This window comes from Lepidochelys olivacea, assembly GCF_965140295.1.
Source record: "Lepidochelys olivacea isolate rLepOli2 genome assembly, chromosome: 2".
Taxonomy (NCBI): Eukaryota; Metazoa; Chordata; order Testudines; family Cheloniidae; genus Lepidochelys; species Lepidochelys olivacea.
The window spans coordinates 210,524,522-210,550,772 of record NC_140412.1 but is presented as its reverse complement, the minus strand read 5'-3'; the positions used below and the strand labels follow the sequence as shown (position 1 = coordinate 210,550,772).

Here is a 26,251-nt window from a genome sequence, read left to right as displayed (position 1 = left end):
CAGGGACAATGAGCCTCTGCTGATTTCCTGACCTTAGCTCTGGTTGTGACTCACCAATTCAGAAACAAGGGTCTCAGGGAGGATCCCATTCCCTCTCCACACTGACAATGGGCCCTGGATCCTGGGGAGGGGATTAAGCTTCTTTGGAACTCTCTCTCTCTCTTCCAGGTCTGACAGACCCTCTCAAGTACAGAGGGGCAGGACCGTTTGGGACTGAGCTATTGCTGACCTTCCAGGAGTCCAGGGTTGACTTACTGGCTCAGGGATAGAGGTCTAGGGGTGGGGACTGAGCCGCAGTTGGCCTCCTTTCCCTTCTGTGGGTAACACACTGTCTCAGGGAATGCTGAACCACTCCTCACCTCCCCATCTTGTTATACCAATAAAATAAAAACCAGCAGGATCTTATTAAAGGGGAAAAGGCAAAATACCACATTTATTGTGAATACAGAAAGAATCATAGTAAGCAGTTAGTTATAGCTATAACAGTCCATTCAATCTCATATTTATTCACACATTCATTCATACACACACACACACACACACACACAGAGGTTCTGCAAGGTTGTTATCATAGCTACCGGCCTTAGAGTTGCTCATGTCAAGCCACTGGCCAGGTGGCCTGGACATGAGGAGGGAGCAGGGCCTTCTTAGATGCATATCTGATGCTCCTGGAAGTTGGTTTGCAGAATCAGATCCCAAAGTTCTCACTTTCCAGTGTCCAGAGATAGTGTACAAGCTCAGGGACGGGAGCCCGGCTGAGTTGGGAGCAGGGTGCAAGGAGCGCCAGCTCCTCTCTTCCAATAGAACTAAAGTATGGTGTCATTATTCACAAGAATCACTTTCTTGGGTTTTATTATTGGACTGGCTGCTTTGGACTCAGTTGCTCCACATGTGGTAATGACTGACACTTGCTTATGAAGACTGTGTATAGTTAAGTGGAGGAAAAAACTTCTCTAAAGCCTCTTTTTTCTCACCCCTTAGTTCACTTCCATGTGGTTTAGAGGGACTGGTGCCAAAGTAGAGGCTAGGGTGAAAAATGCCTTGTCCGTGTAATCCAAAAGCTTGTGGAACTTCTTATATTTGATTGAGATAAACATATTACAAGCGAGTGAAGAAATGCCATAGGAGCTTACCTGGTTAGAATTTGTGAGGCCCAAAGTTATGATTCGGGCTGATGGTTTGTCATGGAAAAACATACAAGCCACAGTCCAGTCATGGAGCAAATGCCAAAAGTTGCGGGGCACTTTGTTTGAATCCAGATATTATCCATTTGGCAATAACAACTTGTTTCACACATTAAGCGTGAGGGTGTGACTGGCCACAGAGAGGGTGAATGAAGAGGGAAGGGTGCCAGGAGTCTTCCCCAGTCCTCTACCCCCTTTGCAGAGGCCAGGCAAAATTGCAGCCCTTGCACACTTCTGAGATCAAAGACTGCTCCCTTCTAAAGACCGTGCAGGGCACAATTCCCCACAGAGCAGGGAGGGGCTAGCAGCAGCGCTGGCTGAGCACGGAGATCTGTGCACACTATGGGACCAGTCAAAGGGAACTCCAGTCTGGTAGCAGCCTCAATGGGTAATAAGGTGGGTGGAAAAAAGGCAGCTGTTGCCTCTTCTTCAGCACTGCTTCCCTGCCTCAACCTCAGGCATCACAGTGCTGTGCAGACACCGCTTCATCCGGCTATATCTGCATGGTGTCTCTTCTAAACTACAGAGAAGTGATAGGACCCCTGAGCACGTAACACACCACTATAGGCACAGAGATGGATTAAGATTTATTGGGGCCCTGGGCTGTCAAGGTTCCTCCCCCACTCTGAACTCTAGGGTACAGATGTGGGGACCTGCATGAAAAACCCCCTAAGCTTATTTTTACCAGCTTAGGGTTAAAACTTCCCCAAGGTACAAACTATTTTACCTTTTGCCCTGGACTTTATTGCTGCCACCACCAAGAGTCTAACAAATAAATAACAGGGAAAGAGCCTGCTTGGAAACGTCTTTCCCCCCCCAAAATCATCCCAAGCCCTACAACCCCTTTCCTGGGGAAGGCTTGATAAAAATCCTCACCAATTTGCATAGGTGAACACAGACCCAAACCCTTGGATCTTAAGAACAATGAAAAAGCAATCAGGTTCTTAAAAGAAGAATTTTAATTGAAGAAAAAGTAAAAGAATCACCTCGTAAAATCAGGATGGTAAATACCTTACAGGGTAATCAGATTCAAAACATAGAGAATCCCTCTAGGCAAAACCTTAAGTTACAAAAAGACACAAAAACAGGAATATACATTCCATTCAGCACAACTTATTTTATCAGCCATTTAAACAAAACAGAATCTAACACATATCTAACTAGATTGCTTATTAACCCTTTACAGGAGTTGTGACCTGCGTTCCTGCTCTGGTCCCTGCAAAGGCAACACACAGACTGAGAAAACCTTTGTTTCTTCCGCCCCCCCCCCCCAGCTTTGACAGTATCTTGTCTCCTCATTGGTCATTTTGGTCAGGTGCCAGCGAGGTTATCCTAACTTCTTAACCCTTTATAGGAGAAAGGGTTTTTCCTCTGGCCAGGAGGGATTTAAAGGTGTTTACCCTTCCCTTTATATTTATGACACACCCCGCAAATCACAGATAGGGTGAAACGCTGACTTTGATTTCTTCCTGGAGCTCTAGGAGAAAACAGAGTTAATAAGACACATGCACCTCTAAATATACTACCAAGTATATAAAGACTAACAATATTTTTCACATCTCAAGGACGATTTTAACCAGTTGATTCTGGGAAACTTTCACGGGAGAGTGCATCAGCCACTTTGTTAGAAGCTCCTGAGATATGTTGGATGTCAAAATCAAAATCTTGGAGAGCTAAACTCCACCGAATAAGTTTTTTGTTATTTCCCGTGGCGGTATGAAGCCACTGTAGCGCAGCATGGTCTGTTTGTAGGTGGAAAACAAACATATGGGCGTAGCTTTTCCAGAGCGTAGACAATGGCGTAACATTCTTTTTCACTGACTGACCAGTTGTTTTCCCTCTCAGACAGCTTTTTGCTGAGAAACACTACAAGATGGAATTCTTGATCCGGTCCTTCCTGCATTAAAACTGCTCCCACACCATGCTCAGACGCATCTGTGGTTACTAGGAACGGTTTGTCAAAGTCTGGAGCCCTTAGTACAGGGTCAGACATGAGTGTCACTTTAAGCTGGTTAAAGGCCTTCTGACACTCTTCGGTCCACTGAACAGCATTTGGCTGTTTCTTTCTGGTTAGGTCTGTCAGTGGAGCGGCGATTTGGCTGTATTGCAGTACAAATCGCCTGTAATAACCGGCCAAGCTTAAGAAGGATTGGACCTGTTTCTTTGACTTTGGGACAGGCCACTTTTGGATAGCATCCACTTTGGCCTGTAGGGGGTTGATAGTTCCTTGACCCACCTGGTGTCCAAGGTAAGTCACTCTGTTTAGGCCTATTTGACACTTCTTAGCCTTAACAGTTAGTCCTGCCTCCCTTATGAGCTCGAAGACTTTTTGTAGATGTTCCAGGTGTTCTGCCCAGGAATCGGAAAATATGGCCACATCGTCAAGGTAGGCAACTGCATATTCTCCTAATCCCGCTAGGAGACCATCTACAAGTCTTTGGAAGGTGGCGGGTGCATTCCGCAGCCCAAAAGGGAGTACATTAAATTCATACAGCCCGACATGTGTGATGAAGGCTGACCTTTCCTTGGTGGATTCATCTTGTGGTACCTGCTAGTACCCCTTGGTTAAGTCCAAGGTAGAGATGAACTGGGCCTGTCCCAGTTTCTCTAATAGTTCATCTGTGTGTGGCATTGGATAGTTGTCTGGGCGAGTTACAGCATTTAGCTTACTGTACTCCACGCAAAAACGTATCTCTCCATCTGGTTTGGGAACTAGAACCACTGGAGATGCCCATGCACTGCCAGAGGGGCAGATTACACCCATCTATAACATATCCTGGATCTCCTGTTCTATAGCAGTTTTAGCTTGAGGAGACACCCGGTAAGGTTGGACTTTTTTTGGGTGAGCATTACCTGTGTCAATGAAGTGGTATGCCTGTTCAGTCAGTCCTGGGGTGGCTGAGAACGTCGGCGCATAGTTAGTGCACAGCTCCTCGATCTGCTGTAGCTGCATACGCCCAAGGGTCATGGAGAGGTTCACCTCTTTCACGCCACCAGAACTTTTCCCTTCATAGTAGACACCTTCAGGCCACTCAGTATCATCTCCTCCCTAGGCTGTAAACTGACAAACCTTTAATTCTCTGGAATAAAAGGGCTTTAGAGAATTAATATGGTGCACCTTAGGCTTTCGGTTGGAGGTGGGGAATGCTATGAGATAATTAACAGCTCCCAGGCGCTCCTGGACCGCGAATGGCCCTTCCCACGATGCTTCCATTTTATGGGCCTGGAGTGCCTTTAAGACCATGACCTGGTCCTCTACTTTGAAGGAATGCTCTCTGGAATGTTTATCATACCAGGCCTTTTGCTCTTTTTGAGCATCCTGTAGCAAGAGCCCTTTAGCAAGGGCTAAAGAGGTTCGGAGGGTGTTTTGTAGGTTGGTTACAAAGTCCAGAATGTTAGTTCCTGGAGAAAGTGTAAACCCCTCCCATTGCTGCTTCACCAACTATAATGGCCCCTTAACCTCGCAGCCATATACAAGTTCAAATGGTGAAAACCCTAAACTGGGATGTGGTACAGCTCTGTAGGCAAAGAGTAACTGCTACAACACTAGGTCCCAGTCATTGGCGTGCTCATTTACAAATTTACGTATTATGGCCCCCAAAGTCCCATTAAATTTCTCCACCAGGCCATTTGTTTGATGATGGTAAGGGGTGGCAACCAAGTGATTCACCCCATGAGCTTCCCAAAGGCTTTCCATAGTTCCTGCTAGGAAATTAGTTCCCGCATCTGTGAGGATGTCGGAGGGCCAACCTACCCTGGCAAAAATGTCTGCTAGTGCCTGGCACACACTTTTAGCCCTGGTGTTGCTTAGAGCTACTGCTTCTGGCCATCGGGTGGCAAAATCCATGAAAGTCAGTATGTACTGCTTTCCTCTGGGTGTCTTTTTCAGAAAAGGACCCAGAATATCCACAGCTACTTGCTGAAATGGAACTTCAATGATGGGTAGTGGCTGGAGAGGGGATTTGACCTGGTCTTGGGGTTTTCCCACTCTTTGGCATACTTCACAAGACTGGACATAGGTAGAAACATCCTTGCCCATTCCCTCCCAGTGGAATGACCTCCCCAAATGGTCTTTAGTCCTGTTCACCCCAGCCTGGCCACTAGGATGATCATGGGCCAAGCTCAAGAGCTTTATCCGGTACTTAGTTGGAACTACCAACTGTCTCTGAGGATGCCAGTCTTCCTGGTGTCCACCAGAAAGAGTTTCCTTGTGTAAAAGTCCTCTTTCTACAACAAACCTGGATTGATTAGAAGAGCTAAGAGGCGGTGGGTTGCTCCGGGCCGCCATCCAAGCTCTCTGGAGGCTTTCATCTGCTTCCTGTTTGGTCTGGAACTGTTCCCTTGTTGCTGGAGACATCAGTTCCTCATTGGATTGTGGACCTAGGCTTGGTCCCTCTGGAAGTGATGTAGGGGATGGGGCTGTTTCCGTTGACTGTGAACCACTCTCCACTGGTGCTCTATGTTGGGGTTCAGGCTCCAGCTGAGCCTCTTGTGTAGGGTTATTGGCTGCTGCCAGAACTATCAGAGAACATAGGTATCCGGTTACAGCACAACCTATTTTTGTTTTGACAAGCCAAGTTTTTTGTTTGATTGTTTTAGTTCTAACTCTCGAGTGTAAAGTTAGTTAAAAACAGAGAGGCAACCATGACAGAAACCAAGGAAACAGCCAAAGAGGCTGCCCAGTCTGGTTCTGGGACTGGCTCTGACTGGGTCTCTGGAACTGGATCCACTACTGCTGTTGCAGACGTTGGCATGGGGTCTGGGTCCATCACCTCTGACCGGGTCCTAGTAGAAGTTTCTGGAACTGAACTAGGTGGGACGGCTTGCTTAGCCTGGCTGCGGGTGACCATTCCCACCCTCTTGGCTAGCTTCACATGATTGGCCAAGTCTTCCCCCAACAGCATGGGGATGGGATAATCATCATATACTGCAAAAGTCCACATTGCTAACCAGCCCTTGTACTGGACAGGCAACTTGGCTGTAGGCAAATTGACAGAGTTGGACTTGAAGGGTTGAATTGTCACTTGGATCTCTGGGTCTATTAAATTGGAATCCACTAAGGAAGCATGGATAGCCGACACTTGTGCTCCGGTGTCCCTCCATGCGGTGACCTTCTTCCCGCCCACACTCACAGTTTCCCTCCGCTCCGAGGGTATCTGGGAGGTGTCTGGGCCTGAAGACCTCTGGTGTGATTCCAGTGTAATGAACTGTAATCGGTTGAGGTTCTTGGGGCAGTTGGCCTTCACATGCCCCGGCTCGTTACATTTAAAACACTGTCCAGCTTACGGGTCACTGGGGCAAGGTGGGTTGCTGGAGAACAGTATGGCAGGATGATAAGCCGAGTATTGCTTGGTGTGTAGTTGGGGCCTTGGGCTGCCCCCGGTAGTAGGGTGTGGTCTGATGGTGTCCCTTCCGGTATCCGCTCCAACTGCAACCAGGGTTGTTCCTCTCTCCTCCCTCCACCTGTTTTGTTCCAGCTTGCCCCGCCTCTCTGGTGGTCTGGGACTGCTTGTATTGATCAGCATAAGAAGCAAGACTTTCTGCTGAGTCCATTTCCTTATCCCATAAACACTGTTTTATTTCCTCCTTGGACATATTCAGGAATTGCTCCTGAGCTGTCAAATCACACATTCCGTCAAAGCTAGTAACACCCCTTCCTTGGACCCATTTATCTAATTTGTTTATCTAAACCTTCATCTGGTTTAGATAAGCCATATTCCTTAATCCAGGCCCTCTCTTAAGGGTTAGAAATTTTACTCTGTACATTTCAGATGTAATCTGAAATTGCTTTAAAACCAAATCCTTGAATTTATTATAGTCAGAAGCCTGATCAATAGGCATCTTATTGAATATGTCCAGAGCTCTTCCAGTTAATTTTGTGACCAATGTGGTCATCTTGTGAGCTTCAGGAATTTTATGGGGAGTGCACAGTCTCTCAAAGGTGAGAAAATATTCAACAATATCACTGGATTCATCATACTGTGGACATAGTCTCTCCCATTTGTGGATTGTTGGGGAAGGATGGCTAGGGTTATCCAGTAGATGCAGCTCAACCTTTGCCTTCTCCCTCTCCAGTGCATGCTTCCTCTCTTTTTCCTTCTCCTCCTCAGCATGCTTCCTCTCTTTTTCCTTTTCCTCCATTTCTTTTTCCCTTGCCTCCATAGCTCTCCTGTGAGCAGCCACCCTTTCCTCCTCAGCATGCTTCCATTCTTTTTCCTTTGCCTCCATAGCTCTCCTGTGGGCAGCCTCTTTGGCTGTTTCCTTGGTTTCTGTCATGGTTGCCTCTCTGTTTTTAACTAACTTTACACTCGAGAGTTAGAACTAAAACAAACAAACAAAAAACTTGGCTTGTCAAAACAAAAATAGGTTGTGCTGTAACCGGATACCTATGTTCTCTGATAGTGATTGTCAGCCTACAGAAAAATCCTTAAAAAAACCCCAAACACCTTTGTCTCCAGGAAAATAGACAGAAAATCCCTCTAGTTGCTCTTAGGTAAAAAACAACTTCAGGTCTGTGAAGACTTGTGAATTTCCCTGCAGGAGGTTAACTACCCTGCCTTTAGGTAGAGAAAACTCCAGCTCACAAAAGACAATTCCCTTTTGTCTCTGCTCTGGCCCCCAAGCAGAGACAAAAAAAACTCTAACTGCTTTCAGCTTAAAACCTGCTTTTCAGCAGCCCAAAGGAAAAAAATATTTCCTTTTAAAAAATCTGTGCTTCTGGTTCAAAGAATCTCAAATTGATCTCAAAACGATTTCAAGTTAATCCCACTGCTCTGCCACCATGTCAAGGTTCCTTCCCCACTCTGAACTCTAGGGTACAGATGTGGGGACCTGCATGAAAACCCCCTAAGCTTATTTTTACCAGCTTAGTTTAAAACTTCCCCAAGGTACAAACTATTTTACCCTTTGCCCCTGGACTTTATTGCTGCCACCACCAAGCGTCTAACAAATATATAACAGGGAAAGAGCCCGCTTGGAAACGTCTTTCCCCCCAAAAATCATCCCAAGCACTACACCCTCTTTCCTGGGGAAGGCTTGATAAAAATCCTCACCAATTTGCATAGGTGAACACAGACCCAAACCCTTGGATCTTAAGAACAATGAAAAAGCAATCAGGTTCTTAAAAGAAGAATTTTAATTGAAGAAAAAGTAAAAGAATCACCTCGTAAAATCAGGATGGTAAATACCTTACAGGGTAATCAGATTCAAAACATAAAGAATCCCTCTAGGCAAAACTTAAGTTACAAAAAGACACAAAAACAGGAATATACATTCCATTCAGCACAATTTATTTTATCAGCCATTTAAACAAAACAGAATCTAACGCATATCTAACTAGATTGCTTATTAACCCTTTACAGGAGTTGTGACCTGCATTCCTGCTCTGGTCCCGGCAAAGGCAACACACAGACCGAGAGAACCTTTGTTTCCCCCTCCCCGCCCCCCAGCTTTGAAAGTATCTTGTCTCCTCATTGGTCATTTTGGTCAGGTGCCAGCGAGGTTATCCTAGCTTTTTAACCCTTTATAGGAGAAAGGGTTTTCCCTCTGGCCAGGAGGGATTTTAAAGGTGTTTACCCTTCCCTTTATATTTATGACATGGGCACAAAGAACATTTGGGCTCCCCTACACTCCAGGGGCCCAGGAGTGCCAGAACTGGGGGAACAAGGGGTCATGCCCTCCCCTTTTTAACATGGGCATAGTAGCCTTGGGCAGTGGTGGAGTGGCAGCAGCAGGGTCTTCCCCACCACAAAGCACAGCCCCTGCTAGTGGTGCCAGTCTCTTCTCGGTGGGGGGCTGAGGTGGCCCATAGCCTCCCCTGGCCCCAGGACCCTGCCCCCCACTCTTCCTCTTCCCACCAAGGCCCTTCCCCCTGGCCAGACTGGAAGCCAGAGCTGGGCCATGCTAAGAATCACCCAGGGAGCCTAGGCTGCTGTGGAGAGCCCTGGTCCCTCCACATGCCCAGGGCAGTGTGCTCCAGGAGGCAGGGACATGGTCCAGGGGCTACTCTCATGGCTTTCTGTGATCCATCCATAAAGCAGTCCACCTCTTTATAAAGTGAACCAATGTCACAACTGCAAGGGTATGTCCAGTGATATGAACAATTTCTGCAAATTTCACAGTAAAAAATGCCTGTTGAAACTTTCTTCTCTTCAGCTAGATAAGATAATACAGCATAGTATCTAGGAAAATGTACAGATGGTCTTAAAATGTTGGGATGTAAAATATTTCTTGCCAGGGCTTGAACTGGGACAGGGGGAAGTATGCTCTGGTCTCTTCTAAACAGATTACAGTGAGATGTGTGGGTATGTGTGTCCCAGGGACCCCATGGTGCCAACTGGGAGAGGGCACAACTGCACAAGAGTCCATGAGGTTTTATGGAATCCCCTGGCTCAGATATATGCATAATAGTTCACCAAAGGGTGGCATGTGAGGTCTCTGCTGAGAGCCAGTAGCCCACTGGTCATCATAATCATTGAGAAGCATATGAAGAGCGGCCAGCACATCCCTCAGCCCGCACCGCTTCTCACAGCTCCCATTGGCCTGGAACAGCGAACCGCAACCAGTAGGAGCTGCGATCAGCTGAACCTGTGGATGCTGCAGGTAAACAAACCAGCCCAGCTGGTCTGCGGCTTTCCCTGGCGGGCCGTGTGCCAAAGGTTGCCAGTCCCTGCTGTAGGTGCTTACAAATTGATTGTTTAATAATTTGTTCCAGGATCTTTCCAGGTATCGAATTTAGGCTGACTAGTATTCATTCCTGAGGTCATTTTTGTTCCCCTTTTTAAAGATAGCTACTCTGCTTGCCCTTCTCCAGTCTTCTGGGACCCCACCTGTCCTGTTCTTGAAGATAATCACTAATGGTTCCAAGATTGCTCCCGCTAGTTTCTTAAGTACTCTAGGGTGAATTTCATCAGGTCCTGCCAACTTTGAATACATCTAACTTATCTAAATATTATTTAACCTGTTCTTTCTTTATTCTGGCTTGTGTTCCTTCCCTCTTGTTTAATATTAATTGTGTTAAGCATCTGGTCACAATTAAGTTTTTTAATGAAAACTGAAGTAAAATAGGCATTAAACATGTCAGCCTTCTTAGTGTCATCCATTAGTAATTCTCCTTTCCTACTAAGTAATCGACCTACACTATCTTTCATCTGTCTTTTGCACCAATGTATTTATATAACTACTTATTGTTGTCTTTTATGTCCCTTGCTGGGTGTAACTCATTTTATGCCTTAGACTTTCTGATTTTGTCCTTAAATGCTTGTGCTTTTATGTCCACAACAGAAACATTAGACTTTTCTATTGAATGCTTCAGGAGCCTTAAGTACTAAACTATAAGTAAAGCCCCAATTCTGCAATGCATTCCATGTAGGCAGATCCCTATGTTCATGTGTGTTCCTATGGACTTTAATGGATGCAGGGGTCCACCTGTGTAGAACTCATTGCAGGATTGGGGCCTAATAGCTCACTATTACATTCCCTAATGTCTCTTTTAATAATCACCTGTTTACAGTTTACATGTAACTTTTTTGGTTTATAATCCATTGAAAATATTTTTTAAAGTTCTGAGAAAGTATAAATGAGCAAAGGAAGGGCTGGAAAATGTTCATCCATGTGATCTTATCCCTCCAAGAACCCTTTAATTTAACTGGAACATGTCCTAAAGTTAGGAATGGATGAAATATATATAGCCTAAATTCAGAGGAATTTCCATTATCAGTAGACTGGAAGACATAAGCTTTGTTTATAAAGATAAAGTTCCAAGCATGACCATTGATTTAGAGTTTTGCGTTTGGTGAAGAATTTAGTATTGTGAAATGGAGCAGGGGAAATAGTCATACTTTATGTTGCTCATATTTCTATCTAGAGTTTCGAGATGTGATGAGCCATGGAAGATCTTCTTCTCATGTCAGGTCCCATAAGAAGCTACATGGCTGGTCTCCTGATCAAAATCAGTGGAATGAAAAGCTTTATCCTTTCTGGGAAAAAGGAGATCCTAGATGGAATGACTGCTGGAGAGGTAGGTCTAGATATGCAACCCTAAAGCTCTGGGAAATGTAGCCAGAAATTCTATAAGATAGAATAGAAAGTTATAGATAGTGTGTTTTGTACTGTACATATCCCAAAATTGCTCTTTCCAGTAATGCGCTAGATACTAGTACTTAATACGTTGTCTGATGAAGTGGCCATGGTAGCCATTAGAAAATCTGCTCAGTAATAATTCACAGCCTCAGATATTGAAATCTGGTTTATTGAAAAGGAGCATTAGCCAGGACACTGGGAAAATCCCTTGTTCTCTGTGAAAAGTGCCAGTAGGTTGGGGTCTTCAACTTCCACCCCAAGGCACATCACTGGATGAGTTTAACACTTTCTATGAAGAACCAGCACATTGTATGCCACTGTTTTATCACCACTGGTTATGAGCCCAGGACTAAAGGCTACACCTTCTGATAGAGACAAAAGAGCTGTCCTCTGGTATATGCTGCCTCTTTTGTGTACAAATGTGATTTTAGTTTATAGTAGGGAAATGTCTAGAGAATGGTTAACTTCAATTGACTGTATTGTAGCTACGCTGATTTACATTGGCTTAGAATCTGGCCCACTAAGTCTAATTTATTGGCATAGGTTTGGATTTTGAAGAACACCTTAGTGACTCGGATCACAAATTCCACTGAAAGTACATGAGACTTGTGCCTCAAAGTCACTTAGCACTTTTTAAAAAAACCTATACTAATAATTTTCAATTGGTCTCCTCCAAACTATTTAAGTAAAAAGTTTCTAATTTTTGTTGTTCTGGTTAGATATTAAGAGCATCCAGTACCTCAGATGGCTAAATGAGGGGCAAAAGAGCTTCTTCAGGAAGGTCAGTACAATGCAGTATAGTATGTTGTAGGAAGTGATAGAGACACTTAGGGTCATCACCTCAGCACGTGTAAATAGGTGTAGCTCTTTTTGCAGCCTACAGAGTGTTACCAGTTTATGCAGCTGGTGATCTGGCTCTTACAGTCTTTGTAATAAGTTTAACATGATTGATTTTAACTTTTTTGTTTAAATGGTGCACAAATAAAAGTAATAGCTACTCAAAAAGACTGCAAAAAGAAAAGGAGTACTTGTGGCTCCTTAGGGACTAACAAATTTATTTGAGCATAAGCTTTCATGAGCTACAGCTCACTCACGAAAGCTTATGCTCAAATAAAGTGGTTAGTCTCTAAGGTGCCACAGGTCCTCCTTTTCTTTTTGTGGATACAGACTAACATGGCTGCTACTCTGAAACCTGTCAAAAAGACTGGTGTATAAATGAAATCTCATCTTAATTTCTTCAGGAGGAAAGGTGGTGGCCAGATTGACCTCTGACAGCCCAGCTCTAGTAGGATCAAACGTGACCTTTGCTGTGAACCTACAGTTTCCCAGGTGCCAGAAAGAAGATAATGACAGCAATATAGTATATGACAGGATCTGCAGGAATGGTAGGTAACAACAATACCCTTATATTGTGAACAAGTGTGGCAATGGCACTGGTGCACTTGTGGTCTACAAAAGCATCATGCACACTTGGAACCATCAGCATTCTGCTTCCAGGCTGCAGTTCTATGCCTGTTAAATTGAGAACGACAGTAATGTCTGATTTGTGTCACACAAAAAGTCCTTGTTCAGAAGATGACTGTCTTATTTTTACCCATCTGCACCCACTACATATAATGGCCAAGAACTTTAAATGGATTTTTTTCCACTACAAAATGAAGTGTTTTATCTGGCTCCCAGAAAAACTGTTACTGCTCAGCTCAGTTGCAAGTTTGCCCGGTCACTGGCCTGAATACTGGCATGTTACATCAGTAACATGGGTTTTTCTAACCGGGTTTGTAAAACTGAGAATCTTCAATAAGGAGTCCAGAGTTCACTAAATAACACCTTTATATGGCTACCTCCCAAGGAAGAGCTGATCTTACATTCCTGATATTTCAAACATAAAAAACAAGCAGGGGAAAATATCTTTTAAAATAAAAAACGTTTTTGGCCTTCTTTATATCTCTTAAATGAGGAAAACCGGTCAAAAACCCAATGTTTTTATTTGCTGCAGCTTGGCAGAAATAAACCTTTGTTCCAACATCCAGATAGATTAAATAACACTTTCTACCGATCAATTTCAAGAGATGTCAATCACTACTTGAATAGCATAGCTTCTACTTACAGGCATCTCAGGCATTAGATTGTGGAGTATCTGTCCTATGCTTACTAATTTTGTGCTTTTCCAATGAAGAAACATACATTTTTCTGGTTCTAGTGGTGCTTGCAGTTTACATGGCACTTATTTAAAAATGACACAACTGGCTCTTCTGACAAAAGAAAGAAAGAAAAATAAAAAGCAAGCCAAATTCTACTGCGGGTTTCACAGCTGCAGCTCCCATTGGGCCAGAATGCAGGTGCAACCCCACTGACCTCAATGAGACGGCATTGTCCTATGGGGCTGGCAGCAGAATTTGGAACAACAGCTTCAATTGGCATCTTCTAGGTGAGCCAACAGAATTCTTGAAAACAACTACATTCTTTTGTCAGAATAAAAACATACCAAGCAGAAAATACCTAGGATTATAATTAGAAAGAACAGAGGAATTGTGATGTAGTGAACGTTACTCTGAAAATGCCCTCTCCTCCTGCTCCATATTTAAAAACATGACTGAAAAGCAATATTGTGATTTAAATGTAATACATGTTCTGCTTTGGTGGTGTAAGTTCTCTGGGCATGATCATTTCCACTGAAGTTAATAGGTATTTTTCATTGACTTCAGTGCAATCAGGACTGGGCCCCATGTCTTCAGCCTTGTTCCTCATGGTGCACCGTAGGCATGTGTTTCCCACATCTTTACATAATCCAGTCCTTGGTATTTGCTTATGTACAATAGTCCAGACAGTTTCATGAGCACCTAACTGAGGCACAACATGAGCTTTCACTTAATCTGTCTTAATATTGTGCTGGGAAAAAGGGGTCTTGTGGTTAAAGCACTGGATTGGAACGCAGGATATCTACAGTCTGTGTCAGGCTTTAGCACAGACTTCCTGTGTGAGCTTGGGCAAGTCATTAAGCATATGGTGCCATAGTGCCTACTATGAAATTGAAATAATAATACCTCCATTTCCTGCCTCATTGAGTCATTGTAAAGATAAGTTAATGGACGTGTCTGAGGATCTTTGTTGCCATGAATGAGCCCCATAGAAATAAAGAAGAGGAAACATTCCACTTTTATATAAAAACACATATAAATTTGCCACTTAATAAACGGTAATCTATTTCTACACCTAGATTCCTCAGACTTTTCTAATGAGTATGTCTACAATTGGACTGAGTGGATTGATGACTGTGGCTGGGAAATCTGCACAAGCAACAATACCCATAATGTGTTCCCAGATGGGAGACCTTTCCCTCATCATCCTGGCTGGAGAAGGAGGAACTTTGTCTATTTGTTTCATACAGCTGGTGGGTCCAGTTAAATGTATCTTGGTTTTGTGTCCTAACTTGTTTCCCTAATGCCTTGCATTAGAATTCCCAAAGAGGAATTCAACAGTTGTTGAGTGAGAGAATACTAAACACATTCCGAGCTGCTCAGCGAGAATAGCAGCTGCTCTGTTAATTCCTCTGAGGTTTGGAAGTCATATACTACCATGACATGTTCTGTAAGACTGCAAATGCACAGAGCTGCCACTGTTGAAAAGAACTCCCTTCTCAATCACAATTTGGATAGAAAATTTAGAGGAAATCTTCAGGGCAAAAAGGGTGGGGGAAGCCAGATGATTTAGTGATTAGCTCTACCAGGTAGCAGTCTGAGATTCAGGAGTGATCTTGTGCCTGTAGGTCCTCAGACTGGCTTCTTCACCTCTAGAAAGAAAATGCAATGTGCATTTTGTTAAAGCACTCCTAAGCTGGTTGAGTATAGATCTGTTCCTCTCCGGGTTGTGACTTCCGGCGACAGAATGTGTAATAATTGGCCCACCCCTGCTATTGACTACACTGTAAATCTTAGGCTCCTAACTTTGACTGGCAAAATTATTTTAGGTATTAATCTAATTTAGTTGCATTGGGGAAATGAAGGTGCCTTGGCAAATGCCTTTTCTTGGATTGCTGGGAGCAGGCCCATCTTTCGAATGCCTTTGGCTGCTTTGCTGAAACTCAGAAAAAAAACCTAATGGCAGGGAACATAACAATGACATGAAGTGTGTTTGAAAAGAACATTTCACGCAAATGAAGGATGAGCATAAAATATACACTTTTGATTTAGACAATCCAAAATTTCACAGAAATGCTGCTTCTCTTTATAAAACTTCTTCCATCTCGTCACAAGAGGAAAATATGAGTTCATGTCCTGTTCACAGGCCAGTACTACCAAAAAACTGGAGGCTCTTCAGCAATTGTTTCCATCAACACAACAAATATCACCCTTGGCAAACAGATGATGGTGGTCTCCGTTTACAGAAGAGGTCATCGAACATATGTTCCAGTTGCAACAGCAAGTGGCATCTATGTTGTAACAGGTGAGTGTGCTGGACTAAACCACAACTAAATACTTGGCACTGTTTGTAGTGGAGATTTTACATAAATGCAACTAAAGTGCTATCTGGAAGAGTAGTGAGGGATGTAATGAGGGATTGGAACAAGTGATGCTTTTAACTTCCATGTGAAATCTCTAGTAGGTTACCCTGAACAGTATGGAATAAGTCCTCTTCGCAGACTTGTGACGAGCTAGCTGAAAAATGTGTTCTTCACTATAGATATTAACACTGCAAATATATAAGTAAGGATGGAAATGAATTATGTTAATAATTCTTACCCTATAGAGAATACTTTTTTTATCTATGCTACAACATCTGATACGCCAGAGGCTTACCTCATGCTATCCTGCAATTTGACTTGTCCCAAATAAAATTTAAGATCAATTTCTACTTATTGTTCTTTGTCTGAAATGTTTGAATAAGCAACAGAAATCTGTGGTGTACATAAACTAACTTACCTTTCATACAGAATGTGAATCTAAGCTTAAATTTATGGATATAATGCAAATTGTCCTTTATTTTGTCTGCATCCCACATGCATCCCTAGTACTAATAGTCCAAAGAAAAGAAATTGGAGGGACTTCCTGACCCTTTCTCTGGATGAAATTCATCGCCCTTCTCTGGATGAGGCTGGCTAAAGTATCCCAGGGATTATTTCTATCTCTTCATTCTGGCTGTCTCTTAAATTTAAGTAACCCACCAACATCAACCCAAATGCCCACACTGCAACAGTTCAGTCAATGGATCCTTTTTGCAGGCTCTCCTTATCTGTGATCTAGACAATCTCAGACAAAATAATGATGAAGGCAAAGTTTCTTATTCATGAAGGGCCACACTCTGGCACTCTTGCTCATGCTAAGTAGCAACTTTCACCACAAGTGGTCCCACTGAAGCCCATGGGAGTTTTGTCATTGACTTCAGTGGTCACAGGATGAGGTCCTATAATGTCCCCCAACCCAAATTCACTACATCTCCTTAATGAATTGAGTTTCAAGGGCTTTTCCTCCTCTTTTGTACTGATGGGGGGAAATACATAGGAAATTACAATAGGACCTTTAGAAACAATTGATGTAATAAAGATACTACTGAAAAGCAAATGTTTTACTTTCTAAATGCATCAGATTGCACCAAATGGCAGGTATAGAACAATATTAATGGGACAGGGAACCTCCAGATGACTAGATATAGGGTCTTCAGTAGATGCACATGACGCTCTACGTGGTTGCAGTGTTTCACTCTGTTACTGTAATATATTGAAAAGTGAGTTAAAGAAAAAACCTGTATTAAAGAAATTAAGCCTGGCAGTTAACATGATGCAGGCTTGTGTCTTACACTTTGCAGTGACCTTTGCAGTCTGAGGGCTGTGAAGCAGTCTGTTACTTGCATCCATACACACCTGCTTCACTTTCTTTCATTTTTCCTGCAGACCAGATTCCTTTATATGTGAACCTGTCCCAGAAGAATGATCGCAATGCCTCAGACTCTGTCTTCATCAAGGATTCTCCTATCACATTTGATGTCAAGATCCATGATCCCAGCCACTACCTTAACAATTCTGCTATCTCCTATGAGTGGGATTATGGAGATGGCAGTGGCTCATTTATATCCAACAGCCCTATTTCAACTCACACTTATACACTGCAGGGAAACTTCAGCCTGAATTTGACCGTCCAAGCTACTATACCTGTACCTTGTGAGCCTGCAACACCTACCCCACCACTTCCTACCTCACCAGGTCAGAGTCTGTCAATCAATATGAATATTAGGAAATTAATAATGATCATTAATACACCAACATTTTGGTTTTTAAAAATTACATACCTTTAAAAGCTTTACGGTCATCAAAATTGGATCTACACAGCTTTTGTAAACATAACATATGTATACTTACTTAAGAGTCTGAATCAATAACAGGATAAGTATGTAGTCTAAAGTTACAGATATAAAAGGAATCTAATTTATGCTAAAACCAATTTACAATACCCTGACAATGTAAAGGAGCCTTCAAGGGGGAGTAAATTACATGTGCACTCACTTTATGGCCCCTCAGCACTGCCAGAGCAGGGAGTGTGTACTGGGGGAACTTATTCCAGAATAAGGTAGGGTGTGAATTTAAAGCGCAATGCCTGTTCCAGAATAGCTATTGTGGAACAGCTTATTCTGCAATAGATATTCCAGACAATTTCCTAGCGTGGACAAGCCTTTATGAAAAGAAAAGGAGTACTAGTGGCACCTTAGAGACTAACCAATTTATTTAATTTATGAATTTCACTGTAGCACTGCAGTGTAGACACTACCTACGCTGACAGGAGGAGTTCTCCCATTGACGACGTAGGTAATCCACCTCCCCGAGAGGCAGTAGCTAGGTTGACACAAGAATTCTTCTGTTGACCTGGTGCTGTCTACAAGGGGACTTAGGCTGACTTAACTATGCCTCTAAGGAGTATGGATTTTTCCATGTAGTTTAGCCAACCTAATTTTCTCCCACAGACCAGGACTAAGATGTGGGTGTTTTAGTGGGCGGCTACCAAATGTGTGTGATTCAGACAAACTAATCCAGCACTGTGCCAGAATGACCCTTTACACCAAATAGAAGGTAATTATACTGCTGTTGTATTTTTGGCTGTGTTAATTATCACAATTATCTTTTACAGGGGCAACAACTCAAAACTCAACCAGTACTGCAAACAAAACTGAGCTGACAACTCCTGCAAGTAAGTTTATATCTCTTCTTGTGTAGACTATTAGAAACACTTTATAGTAAATTATTTTCTATGATTCTTACAGCTTGATTCACAATGCCAGGGGCTCATTTGCTCCTACTAACCTCAGGCAGTTTCCTGACAACACTAATTTGAGGAAGGGATTGCAACCCTCTTGCCTTGTCTGCATGGTCAGCTTGTTCCCCTCTCTTTCTGATAGCCTCCCCTCAGGACATGGAGCACAGTCCTCCCTTCCCGGTAGGACACCAGTGGCAAACCTCCAACATCAAGTCACAACATCCAATCCCAGTTACCTTAAATAAAAGTTTGGTTGGCACAGAGTAGGCGTGAGTGTGGAGGGGAAAGAGGCCGCGAAAGTAAAAAGAAAAAACAATCTTGTTGATTAAACAAAGAATAGAGCAAATGATGCAGGAGCTCTGGTCTGGCTGAGTTGAGTCACTCAACTCAGGACCAGAGAGGGAAGAGGGCAAAGGTGTCTTTGTGCCGTTTTTGTGGCTCCTTAATCCTGGGGTTGGCCCTCAGTGCCTCTTAGACTAGCCTCCCCCAGTTGCCCTTGATTTCAAGGTACTGTTCTGTTGGCCAAATGCAGAGCAGATGACTCTCCAGTCATCCCCTTCCCCCCACCCCCACGCCAGACATGCTCCTTAGCTCAGTAGCTATGAGAGAAGTGGCTTAGAGCCTCTATGCTGATTCAATAACACTTAGAGGGAATCCCCTATATAAAGGGAATCTGTAGGAAGCTTTTTAATGAAGCTTTATGGCCCCTTTTAACCATCAAAGCAGTGAAAAGGGGTGATAGCAGTGATTCTGGCCTAGCTATTGGTATGTTTGGATTTGAACAAAAATAAAAAGAGTTGCTTATTTAAAGCTCACTAGTTAGGCTAATTTAGTATTCATTAGCTAAACTAATCACTGTGCTGAGTGGAGCTGCTTAAGCTCTAAGCTTAGTTTACCCCTTTGGTTAAAGAAGATTAGAACCTGATGAAGCAGCACACTGCCAGTTCTAATTACCTATGTCTGTCCCTGCAAGTTTGTGTGTGTTGTCCCAGAAAGATATCTGACCACCTTCTTCTGGATATAATCATTAGCTGGTTGATTGTTTTCAACATCTCTTGGAAGAGAATGATTTATTACCATGCAAATGGAGATAGCCCCACTTTCTGACTAATTTATATCAAATACCCCTTAAAGACGCATGTAATAACTTACGGTTCAGTCCAACACCCACTAAAGTCAGCGGGAGTCTTTCAGTTGATTTTGATGGGTGTTGGACCAGGCCTTTGATGAACGCAACTGTGTGAACTCAATCTAATGGCTGTAATTCATCGTACATACAAATATCCAAACAGTGTAAACAATATGGGCATGAAATGACACATCTCACAGACAAGTACAATGTAAAACCTATACTGTATGCAGCAAGAGACAGACCAAGACAATGGAAGGCCTTTATATACTGTGTCACAATATATCTGGAGACTGGAATGCGTCTGATATCGTATAATGAAAGTACCTGCAGGTGGGTGGAACAGACATGATTAACAGTAGTAGACGTTAAAAAAAAAAAAGAAGAAGGGGAAAACAAGAGAGAAGACTGGCAAACTCATTCTGCGCAGAATGCTGGATTCCATTTTTAATCGTCTGTGAGCAGGGGCATAAATTCCTTTCCCCCACCTCATGTGCTGAATATGCTACTTCTACAGCTCCTACTGGCCTAGGGATCTGAAATCCAAATTACTCCTCTTGCCTGGCTCTGCAGAACGCTGTGCCAAGCAGGTTTTCTTTCAGTTTTGCACAAGATCTCTTTGAGATAAACTGCATCATTTATTTACTCACCGTGCATTTAGCAGAAGGCAAAAACCTAATTTTTTAATCATTTGGCTTCCCTTCATTGGTGGTATGAAAGACATTAATCCACTTAGACTTTGTCTCTATAACATAGATCGTGCAAAATATTTTCTAAGCAGTGTAATTAGCAATATGTTTCTTTCCCCTGCTCAATCCAACAGTAACTACTAAACCACCCTCTAACCTGGACTCTCCCACCAGCACTGGTGTAATGGAAGACACTCCTGATGGAGGCTGCCATATTTATAGATATGGACATTATAAAACTACTATCTCCATTGTAGGTAAGTGCCTACATCAATAAGAGAATAGGAAAACTGGTTGATATGGTACTGAACGTATATGGGCTCCCTTGTTTGTTCAGTTTACCTGCTATCTATTGTGTAAACACCACAAGAAGGAACTATAAGAACCTATTCTGCAGGCTTGGGTCTGGTTTCATAATTTAACGTACAGTTAACAGACTGGCATTGTTTGCTTTTTTACAACCTGGTTTATCCAGTTGCTAAGCTCAAAATATATGGATAGTGGAGGATTTGAGTGAGTTTGTCACTTAGAGTGGAGGGCAACAATTCTGTATGGGGTGCAAGATTATGTGCATTGTAACATCTTAAAATTTCCAAGATCTTTTAAGGGGAGTTTTGGGGTGAGATGGAGAATAATAAAGAGACCAGATCTCAGCTGACTATTAACAAACCACTTATCTTATTGAGTTTTTAAATGTGTAGTCTTCAGATCCAGTCAGGATAATTCAAACACAGTTCATCTATGATTCTAAGTGGACTATTTTTGCTGAATCATGTCATTGCCTGAGTAACCTAACAGGTTGATGGGCTCTTTCTGCCCTTAGAGGGAATCCTTCAGGTAAACGTTATTCAGATGACAAGTGTCCAGATGACAGTGGCTCAAGGTGAAAACTCCCTGGTTGACTTTGTTGTTACCTGCCAAGGGAGGTAAGCGTATTCACTAATTTCCCTCTTTAAAAAATTAGGTACTTGGATGTTACTAGTATGCTACCCACATTCATATGCAGTTGCATGAACAATAGTTGAAAACACAGCAATGACCATCTGTTGACTGAAATTAAGATAATGGAAGTCTCATTTGTGAGTTATATCAAGAGAAATTGTTGCCCGGTTCTTTGGCTTCAGACGAAAATGATATGCCTAAGCAAAAATAATAGAACTAGTTGGTGGGCAGAAGCTAATCTCTGTTTTCCAGGCAAAGATGGAAGACTTCAGCACTCACACTAAAAAGGGAAGTGGTTTGCTCAAACTGGGAGGAAGCCATCTTTCTAGCCATAGGTTTTTTGACATTTGGAATAAAAACTTGTGTCAAAGGAATTCCTTGGATGCAAAGAGCATTGCATTAATAGTCGTAGCCACTGGAAAATGTATGGATCTGAGAGAACTGAGAAGTACAGATGAGTCTTGACAACATAACTGGGAAATAATCACTTTGAAAGTAATCCTAAAACTAGCAAGACATTCCTGCTACATGTACTAGTACATCTAAGACTCTCCAAAGGGTTTACATTGTATGCCTGGTGAACCGAACCAAAATTAATAGATTTTATCAACTAAGTAGAGGCCAGGTGATACTGTGCTTTGAGAAATGAGTGTAATTGCTGGTAACATTATATTAACTAGTCTAAATGATGCCAGACATAGTTGTGAAATTATGTATGCTTGTAGGAGTGAAGTGGGGAAAATGTGAAGTCCTCTGTAGTCAGAAAATAATGAGTGTTATGCCAAGCAGCTAATTTAATGGAAGAGTAAAGCTACTGGGCCAGTTTTATATTGGTCTAACATCACTGATTCCAACAGAGTTGCACCAGCACAAAACAGGTCCAACTGAGGATAATCAGGCCCACTGAATCTATGATTTAGATTAGTAGTAGTATACATTCATTTTCTCTCTCACACTTCCCCCAGTCTTCCTACAGATGCCTGTACAATAGTCTCTGACCCCACATGCCAGGTGTCACAGAATGTGGTATGTGACCCTGTTGAAGTTACTGATCAATGCTTACTGACCATCAGAAGAGCCTTCAATGAGCCCGGAACCTACTGTGTAAACATTACATTGGGTGATGATACAAGCCAAGCCCTCGCAAGTGCCCTTATATCTGTAAATGGAGGTGAGTCCAAATGGAACAGATGTTGAAGATCTGTGAATACCTTCTCTTCATGGCCATTTCACAGGGAAGTGTGTGTGCGTGTGTATTATTAATTATTTGCCATTATGACACTACTGAGAGGCCTCAACTGAGATTGGGCCCCATTATGTGAGAAACTATACAAACACATAGTAAAAGATAGTCCCTTCCCCCAGAGAGTTTCTAATCTAAATAGAAAAGAGAGACAAAGGGTGTGAGGAGAAAACAAAGGCACAGACAGGGAAAGTGACTTACCTAAGGTTACCCAGCAGGTGAGTCGTAAAATCAGGATTAGAACTCAGGGCCGTCTATCAATCTAAGGTATTCATATGCCCACAATCTTTATTGAATTTCTCCTCACAACAGCCCTGTAAGGCAGGGAAGTGCCATTTTCCCCATTTTACAGATGGGGAACTGAGACACAGAGAGGCAGAGTAATTTACCCAAGCTGACACAGGGAAATCTGGGGTGGACCAGGAAAGTGCAGCCTGGTCTCCAAGTCCTAGGTTAGTGTTCTGGCCACTAGACTACACTGCCTCACCATGGACTTCAATATTGCTGGGTTAATTTACATAATCTGAGGAAGTGGCCTTTGCTGTTCATTCACAACACTGTTTTCAGCAGATCTTATTTAGTTTGTTCCAGATCTGGTGAGTCCATAACAGCTGGGGGCACTCTGGGCCAGATTTTCAAAGGTATTTAGCTGCCTAAAGATGCAGATAGGCACCTAGTGGGACTTTCACAAGCACCTAAGAGCCTAACTCCCATTGATTTCAATAGGAGAGAGGGACATAGGTGTTTTTGAAAATTTCACTGGGTGCCTATCTGCATCTTTAGGTGCCTAAATGCCTTTGAAAATCTGGCCCTAAGTGCTTTGCAGGATTGTGCCCTCTCTAAATTGGTGTGGCGTTCAGCACAACTGTTTAACAAAAGTCCAGTTTATGTGTATTTAAACTACTGTTAGATAGGATGTAGTTCCACAATGTATACATGCCCCTGGGATGTATAATGTTTTCCAAATCACATAAGGGTACATGTGATTCACATAGGAATGTACATCCCTGGCTGCTGTCTTCACAAGGACGATGGTGTAAACTAGCGTTACTGTCAGGCTTATCCAAACATTTATAATAACACACTGCAAGATGGTATGGTTTACATAGATTAGGTCAACTGTTAAAACTAATTTAAAGTCTTGATTTGAATATATTTACATAGTAACTATGGATTAATAAATTAGGTCCAAATCAATGCGTATCTCTAGTTTACTCTGCTTTATAAAAATAGTTGTGAATGCAATAAGCAAGAGCATGACTCAGCATCAGTAAACTCACCACATAGATTGAAAAGCAGCCTCTGGACTGGAGAATTAAGAAGCTTAATACAGATCATAAAAGTAAATAATAATTAACAGTATTTATTTATTCAGTTTCCCCTGTGCCAGATCTAGTAGGGTTAGAACTGCACCCAAGCGCAATGGTCTCTGAATTTGAAGCCAGTCTCAGAGGTGTCCTGAAAATTTGGTGGCAGAACAACAGAGGGAATCACAGGCTGGGTCAAGAGTTAATTCCCCAAGATGCCAATATTACAAAGGCAGAACACTCAACCCCTAGGAGGGGCATCACATCATCACCAACAATCACCCCATCTACAGCCACTCAGTCCTCTCAGGAGGATGTCCTGTCCAATCCTGGGACGGAGAGGGGAATCACTAGAACGCACGGCTAGGGCAAATGAAAAGATACCAGAGAGATTCCATTCTTTCTCCTCCCTCAAACCCTACTCCTCAATGACATGCTAATTCTTATTCTCCGGGTTATAAAATGATTAAGTACTTTGTACTCTTAATTTAAACATTCCCTTTGTAGCATACCAACAGGGCAAGTAGCAAAGTAACTCCAAATCTTGTGGGATGCCAGCTAGCCCTGCAGTTCCTTTGCACATTGTAAAGGTATTTGCATGTTACAGTCAGCAAACAATATATTTCATACGGAAACATACAAGGCACTCTTAAAGTATTCATCTTTAGTATAATTTAGCTGGCATCAAAGATGAATTGGACCCTACAGTCTGTGAATGCTGCTGAGCCCTACTGTTTAGCGTGAAGGGAGTGTTAAATATACTGCACCTTCTAGAGTCACGTGGCAGAAAGAATGGTGCTGCTGGAAAATTGTACCTCACTATATAGAATTTTTAAAACAAATTTGTTATTCAAGCTCCAGGGTCATCTTCGAGGACAGTGGAAGGTGTCTTGATCACCTCAGGTTTCTTGGTGGCGTTTCTCATCTTTGTGACTCTCCTTCTTCACAAGTAAGTTGCTGGTTCCAACAGTTAAGAAATAGATCAGGATGACAAAATAATTGTATGAATATTCAGATGGATAAAAAATTGAATTTGTTTTGGCTGTGTTTGCATCCTTTTTAGGCTTGCTTTCCACATATATTTCAGCAAATGAGTTTACTGGCCATAATGCTCATAAAACCATTGTGGGTGAATATTAAAGAATATCATGGAAAACAAATTTTGAATTCATCAGCACAAGTAGTCAGACTGGAAACATGATTCTAAAAATTTCACTCATCTAATCAGAGAGAGGAAATAATACAAGGTGACTTATGTGTCCAATCAAAACTAACCAACACATCTTAAGTTTCAGATTTAGAATACTCATAATAAAATGTGTATGAATGATCTGCAGACTAAGAATATTAATCAAAATTGTTAATCAAATAACTTTAACTAATAAATACATTTGAGAAAATAGTAAAGGGCTTGCAGACAATTCACAAACAGATACATTTACATTGCAGTATCAAGCCTTCAGGATCCCATTGTACTAGGCATTGTACAAACATATAGTGAATAACATTCCCTGACCCAGAGAGCTTACAGTAAAAAAAAAAGACAGTCAAATTCATCATATAAATTATTGGCATAGCTCTAGCTAAGAGTATTCCCACTCTTTCTAATTACTAAGTACCTTGTTCTTCAGGCTTACATTTTATTACCATCTGCATGCATTTACCCTGTCCTTTATCAAAGCAGTTTAAATATGGTTGTTACTAGCAAGTTTCTAGTACAGTTTCTTTGAGCCTGTATGAACAGGGATTTTTTGTCTGTGAACTGTATTAGAAGCAGATTATAAAACTATATCAGGAGCAGAGGAAGTGCCCTAAAAGTGTATGTGTGTGTGGGGGGGGGCCCACAGGAGCCCAATCTGTGCCTCCCTGGGCCCTCCCCCATGGCCCTGCCTCTTCCCCTTCCCCTAAAACCTCACCCTCACACTGCCCCTTCCCCCAATGCCCCGCCCTAGCGCTGGTCTTCTCCCTGAGACCCTGCCCCACCCCTTCCCCCGAGGCTCCACCCCGTGCTGCCTCTTCCCCTAATGCCCCACTCCAGCACCACCTCTTCCCCCCAAGACCCCTCCCACGCTCACTCCTCTTCCCCTCCCTCGTCGCCTGCCTCTGTGGCCTTTTAAATCTACAGGGGGCCATGGTCCCTTGGGCCCCCCTCTTCCGGCACCCCTGGACTATACTCATAGTAAGGGAGTAGTCAAGAACACAGATTGGCTACAATACGCACAGTATTGGCCAGGGAAATCATGCTAGAACCTTGTCAGAACAAAACATGTTTACACAAAGTCACAGCTAGCACAGTTTTGCTTCCATGGTGAGCAGGGCCCTGAAGAGAGTTCAAATATTTGCCCCCAAAACAGGGGTGCTGGAACAAGGAGTGCAGTAGCATCCCCTGGCTTGAAGTTGTTTCCATCATACACAAGACGTACAGTTTTGTTCAAT

The 26,251-nt window shown here is 42.7% G+C and overlaps 1 protein-coding gene across 2 annotated transcripts in view; it reads left to right on the top strand.

Annotated features, from left to right (window-relative positions):
* Positions 1 to 26,251, top strand: part of GPNMB (glycoprotein nmb) — a 28,952-nt gene that overhangs the window by 471 nt on the left and 2,230 nt on the right. Inside the window, exons 2-11 of one of the 2 annotated variants that reach the window (XM_084619680.1) lie at positions 11,050 to 11,202; positions 12,506 to 12,649; positions 14,482 to 14,655; positions 15,549 to 15,707; positions 17,152 to 17,460; positions 18,380 to 18,439; positions 20,458 to 20,580; positions 21,147 to 21,249; positions 22,231 to 22,436; positions 24,677 to 24,764. In XM_084619680.1, coding sequence (XP_084475806.1) covers positions 11,050 to 11,202; positions 12,506 to 12,649; positions 14,482 to 14,655; positions 15,549 to 15,707; positions 17,152 to 17,460; positions 18,380 to 18,439; positions 20,458 to 20,580; positions 21,147 to 21,249; positions 22,231 to 22,436; positions 24,677 to 24,764 — 1,519 coding nt within the window. Of the gene's footprint in view, positions 1 to 11,049; positions 11,203 to 12,505; positions 12,650 to 14,481; positions 14,656 to 15,548; positions 15,708 to 17,151; positions 17,461 to 18,379; positions 18,440 to 20,457; positions 20,581 to 21,146; positions 21,250 to 22,230; positions 22,437 to 24,670; positions 24,765 to 26,251 lie in introns of both variants that reach the window. The other variant, XM_084619679.1, reaches the window with a different exon arrangement.